Source organism: Mastacembelus armatus, chromosome 4, assembly GCF_900324485.2.
Source record: "Mastacembelus armatus chromosome 4, fMasArm1.2, whole genome shotgun sequence".
Lineage (NCBI taxonomy): Eukaryota > Metazoa > Chordata > Actinopteri > Synbranchiformes > Mastacembelidae > Mastacembelus > Mastacembelus armatus.
In genome coordinates, this window is record NC_046636.1 from 26,992,161 (window position 1) to 27,008,959 (window position 16,799).

Sequence of the window (16,799 nt, forward strand, 5' to 3'; positions counted from 1 at the left end):
TCCACTTCATTTTCACTGCTGCTCTAAGTAGTCGGCAAATTTCTTTTCAATTATTTAAGACATGTTGTTTTTCATTGTCCTGTGATGGACTGGGGACCTGTCCAGGGTGGACCCCTGCCTTTCACCCAAAGAGAGCTGGGATAGGCTCCAGCAGGTCCCTGGGACCCTGGTTAGGGCTAAGGGGGTCTAGATGATGGATGGATGTTTTTCTTTGATAATCGCGTAGCAGTATAACAATTATGATACACACATCTGCCATATACATATATGATAAAATAGATGATAAAATACACAAAGCCGCTGTGTGTAAGTGTTTCCTTTAAATAGTGGTGTGTGTTTTGTTCTGTGCCAGGAACGAGGAAGAAGAGGACCGGACAGACAAGGTGGAGAAAGGCACCAAGGTGAAGAGGACTCTCAGTTCCCTGAGGAACAGGATGACTGGCTCCTTCAATAAAGATAAGGTAAACTACAGCACAGACAAATGCTGCATGTTGTCACTTTTAACTCAGAGCGCAATGCACGGTGCCATCTGAGCCGAAACGACACTTATGACTTAAAAACAAAACAAACATTACAATTTGTTTAGGAGCTAAGCATCCTGGGAAGAAATACTCCATCACAGTTTAATGCAAAATGCAAAGAGTGAACTCAGCGGCTGCCCTGTCTCATGTTTTTTTGCGATAGAAAAACTATCTAGGTGTAAACACTTCAGTGGTGCACATGCTGTTGCACATGCGACACCCTAATCTACTTACACATAACCCTGTTATATATCCTGCCTCTGACCCAGTTATGTGATGTCATATGCAGTCATAGTCTTGCTTCTTGTGTTCCTCTGCAGGGTAAGAACCGAGAAAAAGAACAGCAGAAGGAGAAGGGGAAGGAGAAAGAGAGGGAGACCAAAGAGAAAGTGTGTGCCCGCAAAAGCAGCAGCAGCGGCAGCAATGGGCATTGTTTGACACCATGTGCTTTTTCCAGCTGTGCCACCTGCTCACTGTGCAGCAAGACCCTGCAAAAAAAGCACAGCCTGCAGTGCATGAGTGAGTAACACACACCCACGCTTGTTCTCAGATTTACACACAAGTGCTGCATTCATACACAAACTCGCATCTATTTATGCTTATGCTACTGTGTGCATGTTCACACACCCCGTTACCAAATCATGTCACTCCAGCACACGCTCAAATCCAAGTCCAACGACACACACACACACACACACACACACACACACACACACACACACACACACACACACACACACACACACACACACACACACACACACATAATCATGCATACACACACAACCTAAAACTGAAATAAACCCCAAATTACCTTTTATTGACCATTCAAATGTTATTTTTAATACACTTGTAGACGTGTTATGCAGCAGATTACAGCATTAGTGGAAAAGAAGTTTCTGTTCCCCTGTCACGTTTCAGTTCCTCTTTAAATATTAGGTATTTTATGTTAAAACACTGCTTCACACTGCAGAACTACTGTGGATCTTGCTGCACATCTCAGCTCACTTGTCTAGATTTGTTATTTGATGCATTATAACCACCTTCTTATAGTTCTGCAGCATGTCTTGTCTTTTTCTTCAGACTTGTAATTCTCTTCACATTTCCTGTATCTTTTGTGTGTTGGCTGAGAAAGTAGTCCCTGTTTTGTCTTGTTGTGCGTCCATTCATCAAGTAGACCTGTACAGCACATTTCAACACCCTGCCCTGTCTGTCGCGGTGGTGCCACGCCTATACAACCTATCGGTCGACTGATAAGCCTCTAATACCCAGTGAAAGACATGTAGAACTATTTGCTTGGTATGTAGAGATAAAAAACCTGAGATGCCAAGATGTCAGACTGCAGGACAGACTGGTCACAGCCTGGCTAAACCTAATCATGTATCATTGCATCAAAGCTATATATATATATATATATATATAAAACACACAAACACAAAGTGAATAGGTTTCTTACACGTTCTCCTTGTCCCTTATTCATTCTCAGGAGATAAATACTAAATCAAACAATGTAGTTTCCTTCTTTATTATACATGGGAGTTATAATTAACGTGCTCTTACTGTGATGTGGTTAAAGTCTAAACTGTAGTTAAAGGCAGATATTGATCCTTCATGTACCACATTCAAGTTTATAGATGCTGATTTTAGTGATTCTTTTAAACTCCCACAGGGTATTATCAGCCAAACTGATGTCTAATAAGCTTCATGCGCATATTTGTTGACATTTCTGTAATTCAGTCTTCTCATAAATCATGTGGTCTGACGGTGGAGAATTTCACATCACAAAATAGAGTTTCCAACAAGGAAACAACCGCTCTCACTATTAGTGCCATGTGATTTTCTTTAAACTGGACCATAGTGAGGAGATGGGCAGTTGCTAAGCTGCTCTGTGCTCCCACTTGATTTATTTCATTGCTGCAACACAATATATTTTATTGCTCCTTCTGTTCTGAGGGAGACAGAAACTATAATAAGGAGGGGTGGAGGCAGCATTTAGTAAAAGTAGAAATATCACAGTGTAAATATCCTGTTATCAGTAAAAACTAAGTTACAAAACAAACTTAATGCCCAAAAACGAAAAGTACTTTATAGGACATTTCACATTTATATTACAGCTGCATTATTGTGCACATCACAATAGTAAAGGTGGAGATTATAAAATACAATTTGAAGTACTTTACAAATACTTTACAAACTTCTGGGTAGTTTTTTAATTTCCCACTGGGGATCAATAAAGTTTTTTGATTGTACTATAATTACTTTGTAAATAATTTGTACTACTATTCTTATCCGGTAAGAAAATACACGCAATGAAAAAAAGAATATTTGCATCTGAAATAAAATCCGGTTCTGAGTAGCAGAAATACTGTAATAAAGTACAGACACATCAGAATGATGCACATTCAGTAATCAATCAGTAATCAATGATAGTATTCCCAGAGCCTTTATAAACCCCAGTCTGGCTCAGCAGAGACCACATTCATCTCTTTATTGGTCTAAGCTGGTTCTCCAGTCATCGTCCGTGGCTGTGGAGGGTTGCACATCCTGCGTGTTGACACTAGTTGTTGTGTTGTTGTTGTTGTTGTTGTGTTGTTGGTCCACACAGGCGTGAAATCAAAAAACAAGTGAGTGTCCCTTTAATTGGAGACCCAGCCTGTGGTATGCGGCTCGTGTGCCAGATATTGTTCCCGGTGCGGAGCAGGACACAAACTGGACAAACCGACAATGTGGGACGCTCGTTGCTCCTGATCCCAGCGGTCCAACACATTTACGGGCAGACTGCGTTTCCTTTCGGGTGCAGCGGACTCAGATAAACCCGGTAAGAAGCGACGGGATCGGGGGGAAACTCCCGTTGGTTCGGCTCAATGGACTTTTGAGACGCGCTGGCCGCCAGCTAACTTAGCTAGCTAAAGGCTAACCAGACCCAAACAACCGCTTGTTGAGTTTTCCTTCTGGGGGTTGGTGCTCTGTCAGATGTGGGTCCGTGTGTTCAACAAGGGGAACCCGCTTCGAAAGCTCCTATAGTGGTTTTTCACACTCCGACCCACTTTAGGTTCCAGTCAGTCCAACGGCAGGCTAACAGTTAGCCACGTAATGCTAGCGCTGTTAGCCTGCCTGTCGCTTCTACTATAAAAACATTATTAGCTCGGTGGGCAGTTGGCTGTAAAGGGGTTTTAGTCGTGTCTGGATGCTGCACCGCTTTTCTCCACCTTCATTATGTTTATTGGTTTAACCACATCAATTCCTTATATTTATTTTATAACTCCTTCCCATTATGTCCTCTGGTTGTACACTTTGCGTGAAGCTCAACAGGTGATTGCTAACGTGGCTAACGCTAGCTTCCAGCAGGACCAGTTTTAGCCGAGATGTGCTGGTAAACATCTGCTCAGATCTGGGTCCTAACATCAAGGTCTAGTCAAAGACACTTCATTACATTTACAGCAAGGCAAAGCTTCTGGGCCCCAGAGACCAGGACGTCTGACTGATGCATTAAATTGTATAATCCTCCATGTGTTAAATCGTGTTTTTCTTCAGTGTCAGATTCTTGTCATTCCTCAGCCAAGCAGGTGACCCCCTCAACCAGTGGGCTGACCTGTCCCCTCATTTGTCTCTGACTGGGTCACATGCTGCTAATTGAGTCTGCCAGTCCTCTGGGTCTGGGTCTGGGTCTCACTCTGTCAGCTCCTCCATGCATCACTGCATTGCCTCAGTCTGGATTTAAGGTTTTGGTTGCCTCTGTGAGTCCTTCCCAGTAGATTTTTATGAATATTTGCCCACAGATCCTTGCATTTTGAAACCTATAACATTTTTAATATATTTGTTAGTAGAGTTTGAGAAAAATAGCTGCTTATAATAGCACTAACTGGGAGTGACGTGTATTTATCCCCAGATATTCTTCTATCTCCCTCTTGAATTACTGTCTCTGTGCTGCAGGTCTTTAATTGTAGTCATGACCTTTAGTCTTGGCAATAAAAGTGACTGGTGGAGATGTTCACAGAAAACTGCTCCCTGACCCCTTTTTTGTCCTGCTTCACTCGGTGATGTCACTGGCTGCCTTCCTACTTCACAGGTTGTCCCGGGTGTTGATCTGTCTTAGGAAATTAAAGGGAACCCCTTACAAATTACACGCATGCATCATGCATGATTAGACGAGATTTGGGTTTTTGCCGCTGTGAGAGAAATACCTTGAAAATAGCTGCCATGACCCATTTTCTTCTAGGTTGGTCTTAACCATTTGTGGTTGCAGGGTTTTTCTGTGAAGGGGCTGATAGTAACAACATGTGGTTTTAGCATGACTTTATTTTGTGCCGAGAATAGAATAAGGAAACCACAGGCAACATTAGCCTAACCTACTTTTGAATTTACGTCAAAATGGTGGTACTGGATTATGCATAGTTACACCATGTAAGGTTAATATGTATTGGCTTAGTTTAGGGGCAGAGGAGACATGCTGTTTAACACTCCTCATGCACTTAAACTGGAGTGTAAATAGTGGAGCACCACGTTATCTAAACTCACATGCCTCATACAAGTCCTGCATATTTACACTGGCCTTTAATCCTTTTCAAAACTGTAGTTCAGTCTGGAGCATTTTTGGAGAAACAAAAAACTGAAAGCCAAAGCAGACGGTGTCTTTAAGGGTCTCTTTAAAAGAGTCTCTGCAAGGGTTCATGTCATAGTCGATTGAATCAGGACCAGGGTCTTAAAAAGCTGCACCGTGCTTTAGCAGAAAGGTCGTCGGTAATATAAACGTACACACCTCTTAGTTAGTGTGATAACACTGTGCAATCAAGTAGAAACTGCACCTTCACAATCTGAGTCGACTTCACTTCACTTTGACTGTGTTTACAGACTGTATGATGAAACAGCTTTTAAGTCCTGCCTGTCCTGATCTATGAGGTAACATTTTCCTTCAGAAACCCACCCATTGCTATCTGGAGCTCAGCTGATTCCAGCCCCTTCTCATTAGATAACACAAGGCAACACATTCCCTGTTTAAAGCCGTAGCTTGTGTGAGTATAACCTTTACAGATTTTATTTTACTAATCTGTCGTTGTGTTGGTTAGCTTCCTTTTTTTTTTTTTTTTTTAACCCCACCTCGAACAAAAAAAGAGCTGCACATTTATCATTGCACCAATCCCTGAGCCCCAGGTCTTATTTGTGTTTCTAATTCACTGAAGTGTGAGCTGTACACCACAACCAACTGTTCTTCTTGTGTGACAGGGTACTTACAGTCAGCAGATGTTGGGTGTGGTGGTGGTTTTTGATCAGGGCTGAGTGTCCCGTGGATCAGCTGCACGCCGCAGTGCTGCTGACATGGTGGAGTGACTGCAACTTTTTTATGTTGCTCAAAAATGGCAGAAGTGATGCACACTTGATGATGCACATTATGTCAGTATATTCTGGTCTGATGTAAAAGCTTATACTTGAATATACACATACATAGTGGTTGTGACTTGGTGCATTTTTAACATGTTTGTTTTTTTCCACCATCAAGGTGGTCTTTTAGCAACAGTGAGTCACTACAGATAAGCTCTGTAATATCAGTAAACAGAAAACACTGTGTTCTTGCTTATCTTAGCATGACTTTATGACTTTTTTTGCTTTATTTAAGCAAAACTCTCTGAAATGCAGTTTGAGCAGAATCATCTCAGCTGCAGAGATGACAGAAGCAGCTTACTCCTGGTTCTTCAGCTATGACTTGAGGTGATGTTATAATATAATATAATATATATATATATATATATATATAATATTTTTATTCAGTCTAGTCGGTGTGTTTTACTGGCCTGGTACATATTGATGGTATGTTGTGCTTCTTTGTTGTGCTTTTGTCTGGTTGGCAGAGAGATTGGAATTTCACATGTTAGTTCAAGCGTGAGGGAAAATTATCTCTTGGCTGCGGTGACTCCCGATCAGTTTGTTGACTTACTGACTTCAGCGTCCATTTCTCTCCCTCTTTAAAAAAAAAAAAAAAAGGTTTTCACTGGCTGTAAGACTTGAGTGTTATATGAAGAGCTGATCTGAAGCATTAAGATCTTAAAATGTGTTGTGTCTATATCTGCATTGGCACTGAGCTGGATCCAACTCAGATTATTCAGAAGCCAGCAATTGTTCATTTATTACCAGAGAGGGGGGGTTTGGGTTAAAGATTGTGAATGAAGTTAAAATGATAGCTTGATTAGGACTAGATCTAAAAATGTAAAAGGGCAAATAAAGACAATGTTAACGATACATCTGTTCTTTATGTCATCCTCAGGCTGTTTCATGCTTTTACTTTACACACTGTGTAGTATGTTTGTCATTGTGTTAATTGTAGAGAAATAAGCCCTAGAAGCCTTTACAGTGGTCTGGGCTGCAGTTAGAGGGATACTCCAGCGTTGTGTGGCTCATGTTTACACTGTTAACAGAAGGACAATCATGCAATCAGACTCAAACGATCGCCACACTGCCTCATGTAATAAGGTGAATGTAAATTGGGCGGTGCTAGGGGAGGCTTTCATTTAATGACCCCAGTATTATGTGCCCCATTTGAGGCACCCAGCTGAGGTCTGCTTCGCACTCATCATGCATTAGATCAGTTTCTTAAACTCATCAACCCCTTTCCCACTGCTCTCCCTCTACACAGAGAAGCAGCTTCCATTTTAGCATGTGCGCAAATGGTTTGCATAGGCCATGTGTTTCATGTCCAAGTCAGCCTGGTTTTACCTGGCTGGGATGGGAGCAGAGTTTGCATAGTGATAAGTTAATTTGCTTGGCCAGCCTAGTCCCTCAGGAAGGGCTTCTGCTGCTGGGGTTATACATTATGTAGACGAGGCGAAAGATTGAATTGTTTTGTTTTGCCAGTGTTTTATGTTTCCACTATTTAAGGAGAGAGCATCCTACCTGCAGTATGTTTTTCCAAAACAGCTCTGATTTGTATCTGTATTAATCAGCAGAGATACAATCAGTTGTTCTCTGTACACCTGCTAGCAGGAGCTTTGTTTTCCATACATTGAGAAAAGTGAACAAAAACTCAAATATATTACTGAGAAAAACAAATACATGACATTGTGATTGTAGCAGCAGCAGAAAAAGCTGAGCCTCCAGACTTTTGTTTCGGTGTCTTGTTTGAATCACAGCTTTCTACTGTGAGCTCTGTCTTCCTGGTACATTGTTCCCAGTCATATTCAACCCCAAAGCCACTACCATTGCCTCTGCATGCTGTTCCAAACTGGTCTAGCTAGACGAGTGCAACCACTGAATCTGCCTTCCTGTGTTTCTGTTTTTCAGATTGTAATGTGAACGTTCACAAGAGCTGCAAGTCTCTGCTGGGTGAGTGCACCAGCAGCAAGAACAAGGTAAACGCTACCAACTGCACTGCAGGATAGAAAAACTTGGCCTACAGGGGAGGTGGCCCAGTACCTAAACTGTGTCCCATCATTTTGTGTGTACATTAAACACTTTGATCAGTCCAATGACTGACATTAAATGGCACAAACCCAAGTGAAAATCAGAGAGGAAGTAATGGGTTAATTTATTCATGTGCAAATAGTAATGTTTATAATCTGAAACTTGTGACAATGACCTTGGGGGAAAAAATGCTGTCTTTGTTTATATACACAGAGAGATTGTCCACCAAAGAGCGGCTCATTGGGATCTCCTCACCGTGGTGAGTTATGCATGTGCAGATGTTAAGGACACTTTACTGTCCTTGTGAAATTAAAGAGAGCTGGCCAGACTCAGCCCATCTCTTCAGTTTGTAAATGTTTTTCCTACTCTGTGTGTGTCTCTGTCTGTGTGTGTGTGTCTCTGTGTCTGTGTGTGTGTCTGTGTGTGTGTCTGTGTGTCTGTGTGTGTGTCTCTGTGTCTGTGTGTGTGTCTCTGTCTGTGTGTGTGTGTCTGTGTGTGTGTCTCTGTGTCTGTGTGTGTGTCTCTGTGTCTGTGTGTGTGTCTCTGTGTGTGTGTCTCTGTCTGTGTGTGTGTGTCTGTGTGTGTGTCTCTGTGTCTGTGTGTGTGTCTCTGTGTCTGTGTGTGTGTCTCTGTGTCTGTGTGTGTGTCTGTGTGTGTGTCTGTGTCTGTGTGTGTGTCTCTGTGTCTGTGTGTGTGTCTCTGTGTCTGTGTGTGTGTGTCTGTGTGTGTGTCTCTGTGTCTGTGTGTGTGTCTCTGTCTGTGTGTGTGTCTCTGTCTGTGTGTCTCTGTCTGTGTGTGTGTGTCTGTGTCTGTGTGTGTGTCTGTGTGTGTGTCTCTGTCTGTCTGTGTGTCTGTGTGTGTGTCTGTGTGTGTGTCTGTGTGTGTGTCTGTGTGTGTGTCTGTGTGTCTCTGTGTGTGTCTCTGTGTGTGTGTGTCTGTGTCTGTGTGTGTGTGTCTGTGTGTCTCTGTGTCTGTGTGTGTGTCTGTGTGTGTGTCTGTGTCTGTGTGTGTGTCTGTGTGTGTGTCTCTGTGTCTGTGTGTGTGTCTCTGTGTCTGTGTGTGTGTCTCTGTGTCTGTGTGTGTGTGTCTGTGTGTGTCTCTGTGTCTGTGTGTGTGTCTGTGTGTGTGTCTCTGTGTCTGTGTGTGTGTCTCTGTGTCTGTGTGTGTGTCTCTGTGTCTGTGTGTGTGTCTCTGTGTCTGTGTGTGTGTCTCTGTCTGTGTGTGTGTGTCTGTGTGTGTGTCTCTGTGTCTGTGTGTGTGTCTCTGTGTCTGTGTGTGTGTCTCTGTGTCTGTGTGTGTGTGTCTGTGTGTGTGTCTGTGTCTGTGTGTGTCTCTGTGTCTGTGTGTGTGTCTCTGTGTCTGTGTGTGTGTGTCTGTGTGTGTGTCTCTGTGTCTGTGTGTGTGTCTCTGTGTCTGTGTGTGTGTCTCTGTCTGTGTGTGTGTCTCTGTCTGTGTGTGTGTGTCTGTGTGTGTGTCTCTGTGTCTGTGTGTGTGTCTCTGTGTGTGTCTCTGTGTCTGTGTCTGTGTGTCTGTGTGTGTGTCTGTGTGTGTGTCTGTGTGTGTGTCTGTGTGTGTGTGTGTCTGTGTGTCTCTGTGTGTGTCTCTGTGTGTGTGTGTCTGTGTCTGTGTGTGTGTGTCTGTGTGTGTCTCTGTGTCTGTGTGTGTGTCTGTGTGTGTGTCTCTGTGTGTGTCTCTGTGTCTGTGTGTGTGTGTGTGTCTCTGTGTGTGTCTCTGTGTCTGTGTGTCTGTGTGTGTCTGTGTGTGTGTCTACACACTGAGTATACAGGGGGGAGATTGGCCTCCAACAGGCTCTAGGTAAAGGTGATGATTAGCCATTGTTAAGAACAGTCAGGTGATTTATTTCAGTTTCAGTTCATGGCCAAACCCAGCACAGGCTGGCTAATGCACAGAGGGCAAATTTATATCAATGTGCAAAGAGGAAAACAACACTAAAACAATTAGATCTTTGAAAATTGTCAGGTTCTTTGGTGTTCTTCTTTTGTAAAGGGTTCACTACACGGTCAGTTCACTTGTTAAATTGCCTCAGAATGAATGTGCGGTCTGCTTTCGATCATTATCGTGAAGTAGTCCATCCCAGGAAGCTTCAGTCGGTGCTGGCTGTAACATTCAGTAGCTCCTGTTACATGTGTTCAAACCCCCAGGAGACACGAGCGGCTGCTGTAGCAGCCTAAGTTAATCTCCTGTAGCAGTTGTTATTCTCGTCTGAACAGCTGGAGACCTGTCAGCCACACCTGATTTCCTCTCATGTCCAGCTCTGACCAATCAGTAGCTTGTGCAGGGGGTCGGGAAGACGAGAAGCAAAGGCAGGAACTGGGGAAAACTGAAGATCAGAAAGTGTGAGAAATATAAAAGGGTGTGCCTCTTTCCAGAAGTTGCTTCATCAGGCATGAAGGATCCGACTGGGTTGCGTATAAAATCCGTCTTTCTGGCGCTGTCTGCTTCTCCTGGTTTATGTTAGAGACGGCACATTGCTCACTGCTTTTAAAACATCTTCTGATACTGCAACAGTGTCTGGTGAACCTTACTTTAGAATTAGTGTTATTACACTCCTCCGTCTGCCACTCCTTGTAGTTTCAGACGTTTGCAATGGAGCTAGCCGTAACCAAAGGCACTAACCAAACAATGGGAGCCTCCAAAACCCGTCCCAGAATTGCTAAACCGTCCTCCTCTTCCTCCGCCTCGTCGTGGGGTTTATCTGGACGAGTCGGGGTGCGAGTGTTGATGCACCATGATCTCATCACCTGCCGATTCTTCCGTTCTCCACCTCGGTCTTGGCTGAAAAAATACTGGGATCGTTTCGGGCGGGAGTCGAACGAGCACCTTTTCGCCTCCTCGTCTGCATCTCCTCTTTGCTGGTCATCTTCTCCTTCCTGTCTCTCCTCTCCTCGCTTCTCCTCATGTGTCCCTTCTCGTTTCCTCTGTTCACCTGTCTCTCATCCTTTCTCCCCAGCGCTAAAAGATCGGGACAGAGAGTGGGAGCAGTCGGGCCCAGGCTCATCGCAGACCCTGGATGGACACCCAGGTTTTCTCAGCGTCCCAGGCATGACCATTAGTCAGTGGGGACCTAACACTCAGCCGACTGCCGCCCATTCTACCAGCTCCCCTGCAGCACCTGCCTCCAGCCTTGGCCACAGCCTCCATCACCACAGCAGCTCAGGGTAAATGTCTATGAACTTTTTATGTTTCAAATTTGTTCCTTTTTTAAAACAGAAAGCACCAGAATTACAGGAATCATTTGTGCTTAGAAATGAGAAGTTCAACAGCAACCACCACAACAATGAGTTATCTTTTTGTGAAATCTATAGTGCCGTAGATGTTTGCCCGCTCTATGTTAAGCCTTATTATTTTTAGATTAGTGCTGCTGACATACTATTTTTTCTGTGATATCGTAACATGTGTATTTATAGTTGACATATGAAGGCAAGTTCTGATATAACAGAATTTGGTAACTGAATCTAGGTAGTTCTCAGAAGTAAACTGGTTTTGGACAGAGAGAGAAAGAGAGAGAGAGGGAAACACACAAAAACACGAGGAAAATATAAACAAGAGCAGACGACAGGAAGCCTTACAATAACTAAAGAAGGAAGAAAGAACAACTTTGCAGTCTTTTTCTTTTGTGTCTTATGTCATTGTTACTGCGCACCTTTAAATGCACATGGTGGCTGATAGTTTATTTACACTATCGCCGGCTAGTGGGATTAAGGTGCATCAGTGTCAGCATGTATGCATCCTTAGACCTGTGGCTGTCATCCGTCAGATCCCTGCCTGGGGAGATGGATGAGACAGATGCTCTCCGCTCCAAACGCTGCAATGACGACGCCATTTCCCTCGCTCCCTCCACCACCGAGTCCATCATCGTAGAGGGTGAGTCGGGGACTAAACGTGACTTTTAGCAATTCCACTTCTGTTGAAATTCCATTGAGACGGTTTTTCCTGAGACTGCTGCTTCTCAGCCTGTTCAGTCCTCTAAGATCTATGCCTTTGCTTTAGTGCAAAGTGATAGTTTGACTTCAGGGAGTTTTCTTAAATCCAGGAAAGAGGAGTGTGTGTGACCTCACCCTGTCTCATTAAGCCGGAGTGTGGGAGAGAGACAGGCTAACTTTATTAACTCTGCACCTTTTTTCCCAGCTGCCATGTTCCAGGGTTTATTGTTTTATCAGACACACCCTTACCATGAAAAGGCTGTGCACCGTTGATATAATCACTCGTTCGCTTTCCCTCATCTCAGCTTGGGGCTCGGTAAAGCCTTTTTTTTCAGGTTGTTTGGACAAACTAGTGTTTGCTTGTCTAGGTATCATTTTTAGCCATAAACACGCAAAGACAAGGCATGAAGCTTTTCTTAAAGTTATACTTTACAATTAGTAACTGAAAACCTTTTCTAAGGGAATCATGTCTTTAAAAACGTGTCTGAGGACATGCACTAACCGTTGTCCATTAGAGCAAACTGACCTTAGTGATGAGGACACAGACAGTCAGCTGCACAACCAGAGCGTTTCCACAGCCCTGGTCCTTAAAAAGTCTCAAATCTGTATTTACTGTACATCAGTCCAGGAATTACCTGCAAAGTGGCTTGTTCATATTCACTGTGATTTTTCTTCATGTCCTTCATTTTGCTAGTATATATATGAAACACCACAGAGTGATCTAAAGAAGTCTTGGAAAGCCTTAAATTTGATTTGATGAAACCTGTCAGGGGTCCCTGTCCAGGGATGCTGTTCTGCTGACCTTGACCTTTGACCTTCCTGTAAAATCACTGCCCTAAATATGAGCCCACAAAATTGTGCTGTTTCCCACCACATCAGGAGTAAATATAAAGTTTTTTGCGGTTATGAGGTGATGGTTTTTGAAGCCCCTGCTCCTGTCCTCAGATGCTCATTATGCAGCAGTCCGGGCTGATCTGGAGTCTGATGCCCAGGATCTGGAGGCGGAGTCATGGAGTTTGGCAGTAGACCCGCAGTTTGTTAAGAAGCACTGTAAAGAAATGGTGAAGAGGCAGGATGTGATATATGGTAAGTGTGTTCAGTGAATGGGTCAGCTGTACTGTGAAGTGACTGACTGGTAGCTCATTCACTGAACCAGACCATAACATTGCATTGCATTATACATGTATGACAGAAAACAAACATCTAACGTTCTGTACAGAGCTGATGCAGACAGAGATGCATCATGTGCGAACACTGAAGATAATGCAGCGCGTGTACGTCCGAGAGCTGAAGGAGAACCTGCAGATGGACTCTGGGAGGTTAGACTGTCTCTTCCCCTGCTTAGAAAACCTCCTCGAGCTTCACACACATTTCCTGTCACGCCTCAAAGAGCGGCGGCATGAAAGCCTTGTTTTGCCCAGCGACAGGAACTACACGATCAACAGAGTGGCAGACATTCTTATTGCACAGGTAGGGAGGTGACGCATAGAAAAACACATAGCTCCTAACGCACAGCATCAATTTGTCTTGAATACAGCACAAAAAACACTTGGACAGTGTGATGCACCAAATAGAGCAGAACAGATGACAGTTTCCTTTGTTCTCCAGTTCTCAGGTGAAATTGGAGAGAGAATGAAGGACAGCTATGGTGATTTCTGCAGCCGCCACAATGAGGCTGTCAACTACTACAAAGAACAGCTGCAAAACAATAAGAAGTTCCAAAATATCATACGGGTAAGACACATTAGCATTCTTCAGATCAAATCCCAGTACAATATATTAATGGAGTCTGAGAAACGTTTAATCAAATAATGTTTTTTTTTTTCTCCTCAGAAAATCAGCAACCTGTCCATTGTACGCAGGTTAGGAGTTACTGAGTGTATTCTGCTGGTGACACAACGCATTACCAAGTACCCAGTTCTAGTGGAGCGCGTTCTGCAGAACACTGAAGGTCCAGCAGTTCAAATTATTTTTTCTGCTAAATAAACCTCCACTGCAGCTCAGGTGATTGCCCCATTATATTTAATGAGAACTGACTTCACTCATTATAGTTCTGGTTTTTCTTGTCTCTAGTGGCTACAGAAGAACATGAGGATCTGACTCGGGCGCTGGGTCTGATTAAACACACCATCGTTCAGGTGGACACCCTGGTTAATCTGCATGAGAAGACATCTCGCCTCAGAGACATTCACAACAAGATGGAGGCAAAGGCATCGGGAAAAATCAAAGATGGCCGAGTGTTTCGCAGGGAGGACCTGGCACCGGACAGGAGACGGCTGCTTCATGAGGGCATGGTCAACTGGAGAGCTGCTTCTGGCAGGCTCAAAGGTATATGACACAAGATACATCGATGATGTCTAGTAATGTGTTTGCTTTATGCTGGTCCCTTTTGAAATTGGCTCACAGAGGTCTCACCATCTGCCTTCTTTCTGATTTGTTCTCCTGACAGATATTCTTGCAGTGCTCCTGTCTGATGTTTTGCTGTTGCTACAAGAGAAAGACCAGAGATATGTATTTGCCACAGTGGTGAGTGATTTATATTCATTTTCAGCTCGGCACAACAACAGTAAGTGTATCAAAGGTAAATATTGAGTAATAAAATGAGCAAGATTTAGTCAGTGACACATAATTTAGGGACCAGCGATCAAGAAACTTCCAGCTCGTCTCCTTTTTCCTTCTTTTTCACGTCCCTGTTTTTTTTTTGTGGTCCACCTAGGACAACAAGCCGTCAGTGATCTCTCTCCAGAAGCTGATAGTGAGGGAAGTGGCCCATGAGGAGAAAGCAATGTTTCTTATCTGTGCCTCCTCCAATGAGCCAGAGATGTACGAGATCCACACCACCTCCAAGGAGGAGCGCAACACGTGGATGACACACATACGACAAGCCGTCGAGAGGTAGCTGCAGTTACAGAGAGAAGATTTTACAACACATCCATTTATTATTCTATCTCAGCCTTATCCAAAGTCAGTCTGCTGGTCTCCCTTTTTATGTAAAATTGGCTTAATGATTTAAATGTAATGGAAAGTGTAGACAGAACATCGTTGTAATAATATGGAACTGCAAAGTTAACCCAGGTGAATCAGAGTGTGTGTTGCAGCCTTGATCACTTTGCTTTTTGTTCTTTGCACCTGCCCACCTGTACTGGCTTCGGTCCTGCTCCATCTCAGCTGTCCTCACACGGAGGAGAGGCTCGTCAGCGAGGAAGAAGAGGCACGAGCATCCAAGTTGAAAGAATTTCAAGGTACCTCGGGATCGAGTGAGAACTGATAGAAATGTAGAATTCAGATACAGTGGGCCACAAGGAGGCACTGATGTTAAATTGTTAGAAGCTAATTTTATGTTGTTCTCTACATCTCATCTCTGTGGATCAAAACATGTTTATACATTTTAGAGCTCAGGTGTTTCAATATATTTGTCTTAAAATGAAAGTTTATGCAAAATCCTCCAGAAAGAAGCTTGTGACATATTATTAAACATTGTTTATCTCTTTTTTTTTTTCTCTTCTTTTCTTCTATTTCATGTTTCCTGTCGTAGAGCGACTAAGCCAGAAAGATGCGGTGATCGTGCAGGCTCTTACAGAGAAGCTGCAGCTGTTTGCAGACATGGCAGAGTCTGTGGGAGGTCTGGAGGATGCAGTTTCACGTTCTAAGCTGCTGCTTCGAGGAGATGCCTCAGACCTCCAGCAGGGGGAGGTGCTGCTCAAAGGAGCAATCACTGAGGGTAGGACGAGGCTGCATGATGTGTGTCTGCTTTAGATACAGAGACGCCATGGTGTTGTGTATTGTTACACCCAAAATCTATAATGTTATGTTCATATTCTGCTCACTGTAGCTCAGAAAGAACTGATGGGTACCACTATAACTTACTGTCCCTTTCACTTCAGTGGAAAACCTCCAGAACCTGCTGCAGTCCGGAGTGAGGGAGGAGGCTCCGGTGTCACGGCTGGAGGAAGGGAGTGGGTCTGGGTTGTTGCCCAGGCGAGCGGGCACCTTTGGGGGCTATGACAGCAGCCCCACCCTGAGTAAGAGTGAGTCAAGCACATATTGTGTCCTGAGGAAATTCTACCATATAACGGATTTGTAGTTGTATTTCAGGGGCCTTAAGGTCATTAATAATGAATTTGACATTAATTCTGTCAAAGTTTGGGGATTCCTGAGAACTAAATTGTTAGTGCTAGTATTTGAATGCAGCTATGGGCACAGTTTACATTTCTATATGTGTTTATTTGGAATATTTCCGTGTGTCGTTGGTTTAATTACTGGTGTGTGTTTGTCTATGTGTGTCTGCCAGATGGCAGTATGAAGAGGAACTTTTCTGGTGAGTCCAGAAACAGAGACAGAAGCCAGAGAGCCAGCTCCGACCCTCAGCTCAAAGACCTCTGTGGCGACCACACCCTGGAGCAGACGGTAGGGGCTCAACACACAAACACAAACACAAACACACACACACACACACACACACACAGTCATACAGTATGTCATGGTTGAGTCAGTGTTATTTCCTGTAAATAGCAATGACCAAGTCATCTGGGAAGTTTCCATGTCCCTGTGTTTACTGTAGCTCTGCTGGTGTAGGTCACTTCATTTGTTTATAAACAGATAAAGCCGTGATAAAACACTGGACTCCGATTTACCTTCCAGTAAATCCTGGTGCTGGAGGATGATCAGGCAGACACAAAATCAGGACAGGTTGCTGACAGTAAACAGTGTGTGACAAAGCCAGTTTTACTCTCTGTCACGGGATCACAGTCAGGTTGTTTTATCGCTAATATTAAAGCCATGCTAAATTGTTTTCTTTATTGTTCTAAAGAATAAATAACTAACATGCTGTATATTTGATCACTGTTTGTCATCTTATGTTGCTCAAACCATCTTTAAACATTATTTTCCATATGGAATAGTAAGGGTTTAACATTTTCCACCACCATAGCGAAGAACTACC

The 16,799-nt window shown here is 43.6% G+C and overlaps 1 protein-coding gene across 2 annotated transcripts in view; it reads left to right on the forward strand.

Annotated features, from left to right (window-relative positions):
• Nucleotides 1-16,799, forward strand: part of arhgef18b (rho/rac guanine nucleotide exchange factor (GEF) 18b) — a 36,030-nt gene that overhangs the window by 7,194 nt on the left and 12,037 nt on the right. Inside the window, exons 8-24 of one of the 2 annotated variants that reach the window (XM_026304819.1) lie at nt 353-461; nt 842-1,040; nt 7,794-7,861; nt 8,127-8,172; nt 10,885-11,092; nt 11,692-11,798; nt 12,803-12,943; nt 13,077-13,327; nt 13,466-13,591; nt 13,691-13,808; nt 13,931-14,185; nt 14,307-14,383; nt 14,574-14,752; nt 15,026-15,099; nt 15,393-15,578; nt 15,742-15,879; nt 16,149-16,264. In XM_026304819.1, the coding sequence (XP_026160604.1) occupies nt 353-461; nt 842-1,040; nt 7,794-7,861; nt 8,127-8,172; nt 10,885-11,092; nt 11,692-11,798; nt 12,803-12,943; nt 13,077-13,327; nt 13,466-13,591; nt 13,691-13,808; nt 13,931-14,185; nt 14,307-14,383; nt 14,574-14,752; nt 15,026-15,099; nt 15,393-15,578; nt 15,742-15,879; nt 16,149-16,264 (2,398 nt within the window). Of the gene's footprint in view, nt 1-352; nt 462-841; nt 1,041-7,793; nt 7,862-8,126; nt 8,173-10,884; nt 11,093-11,691; nt 11,799-12,802; nt 12,944-13,076; nt 13,328-13,465; nt 13,592-13,690; nt 13,809-13,930; nt 14,186-14,306; nt 14,384-14,573; nt 14,753-15,025; nt 15,100-15,392; nt 15,579-15,741; nt 15,886-16,148; nt 16,265-16,799 lie in introns of both variants that reach the window. The other variant, XM_026304818.1, reaches the window with a different exon arrangement.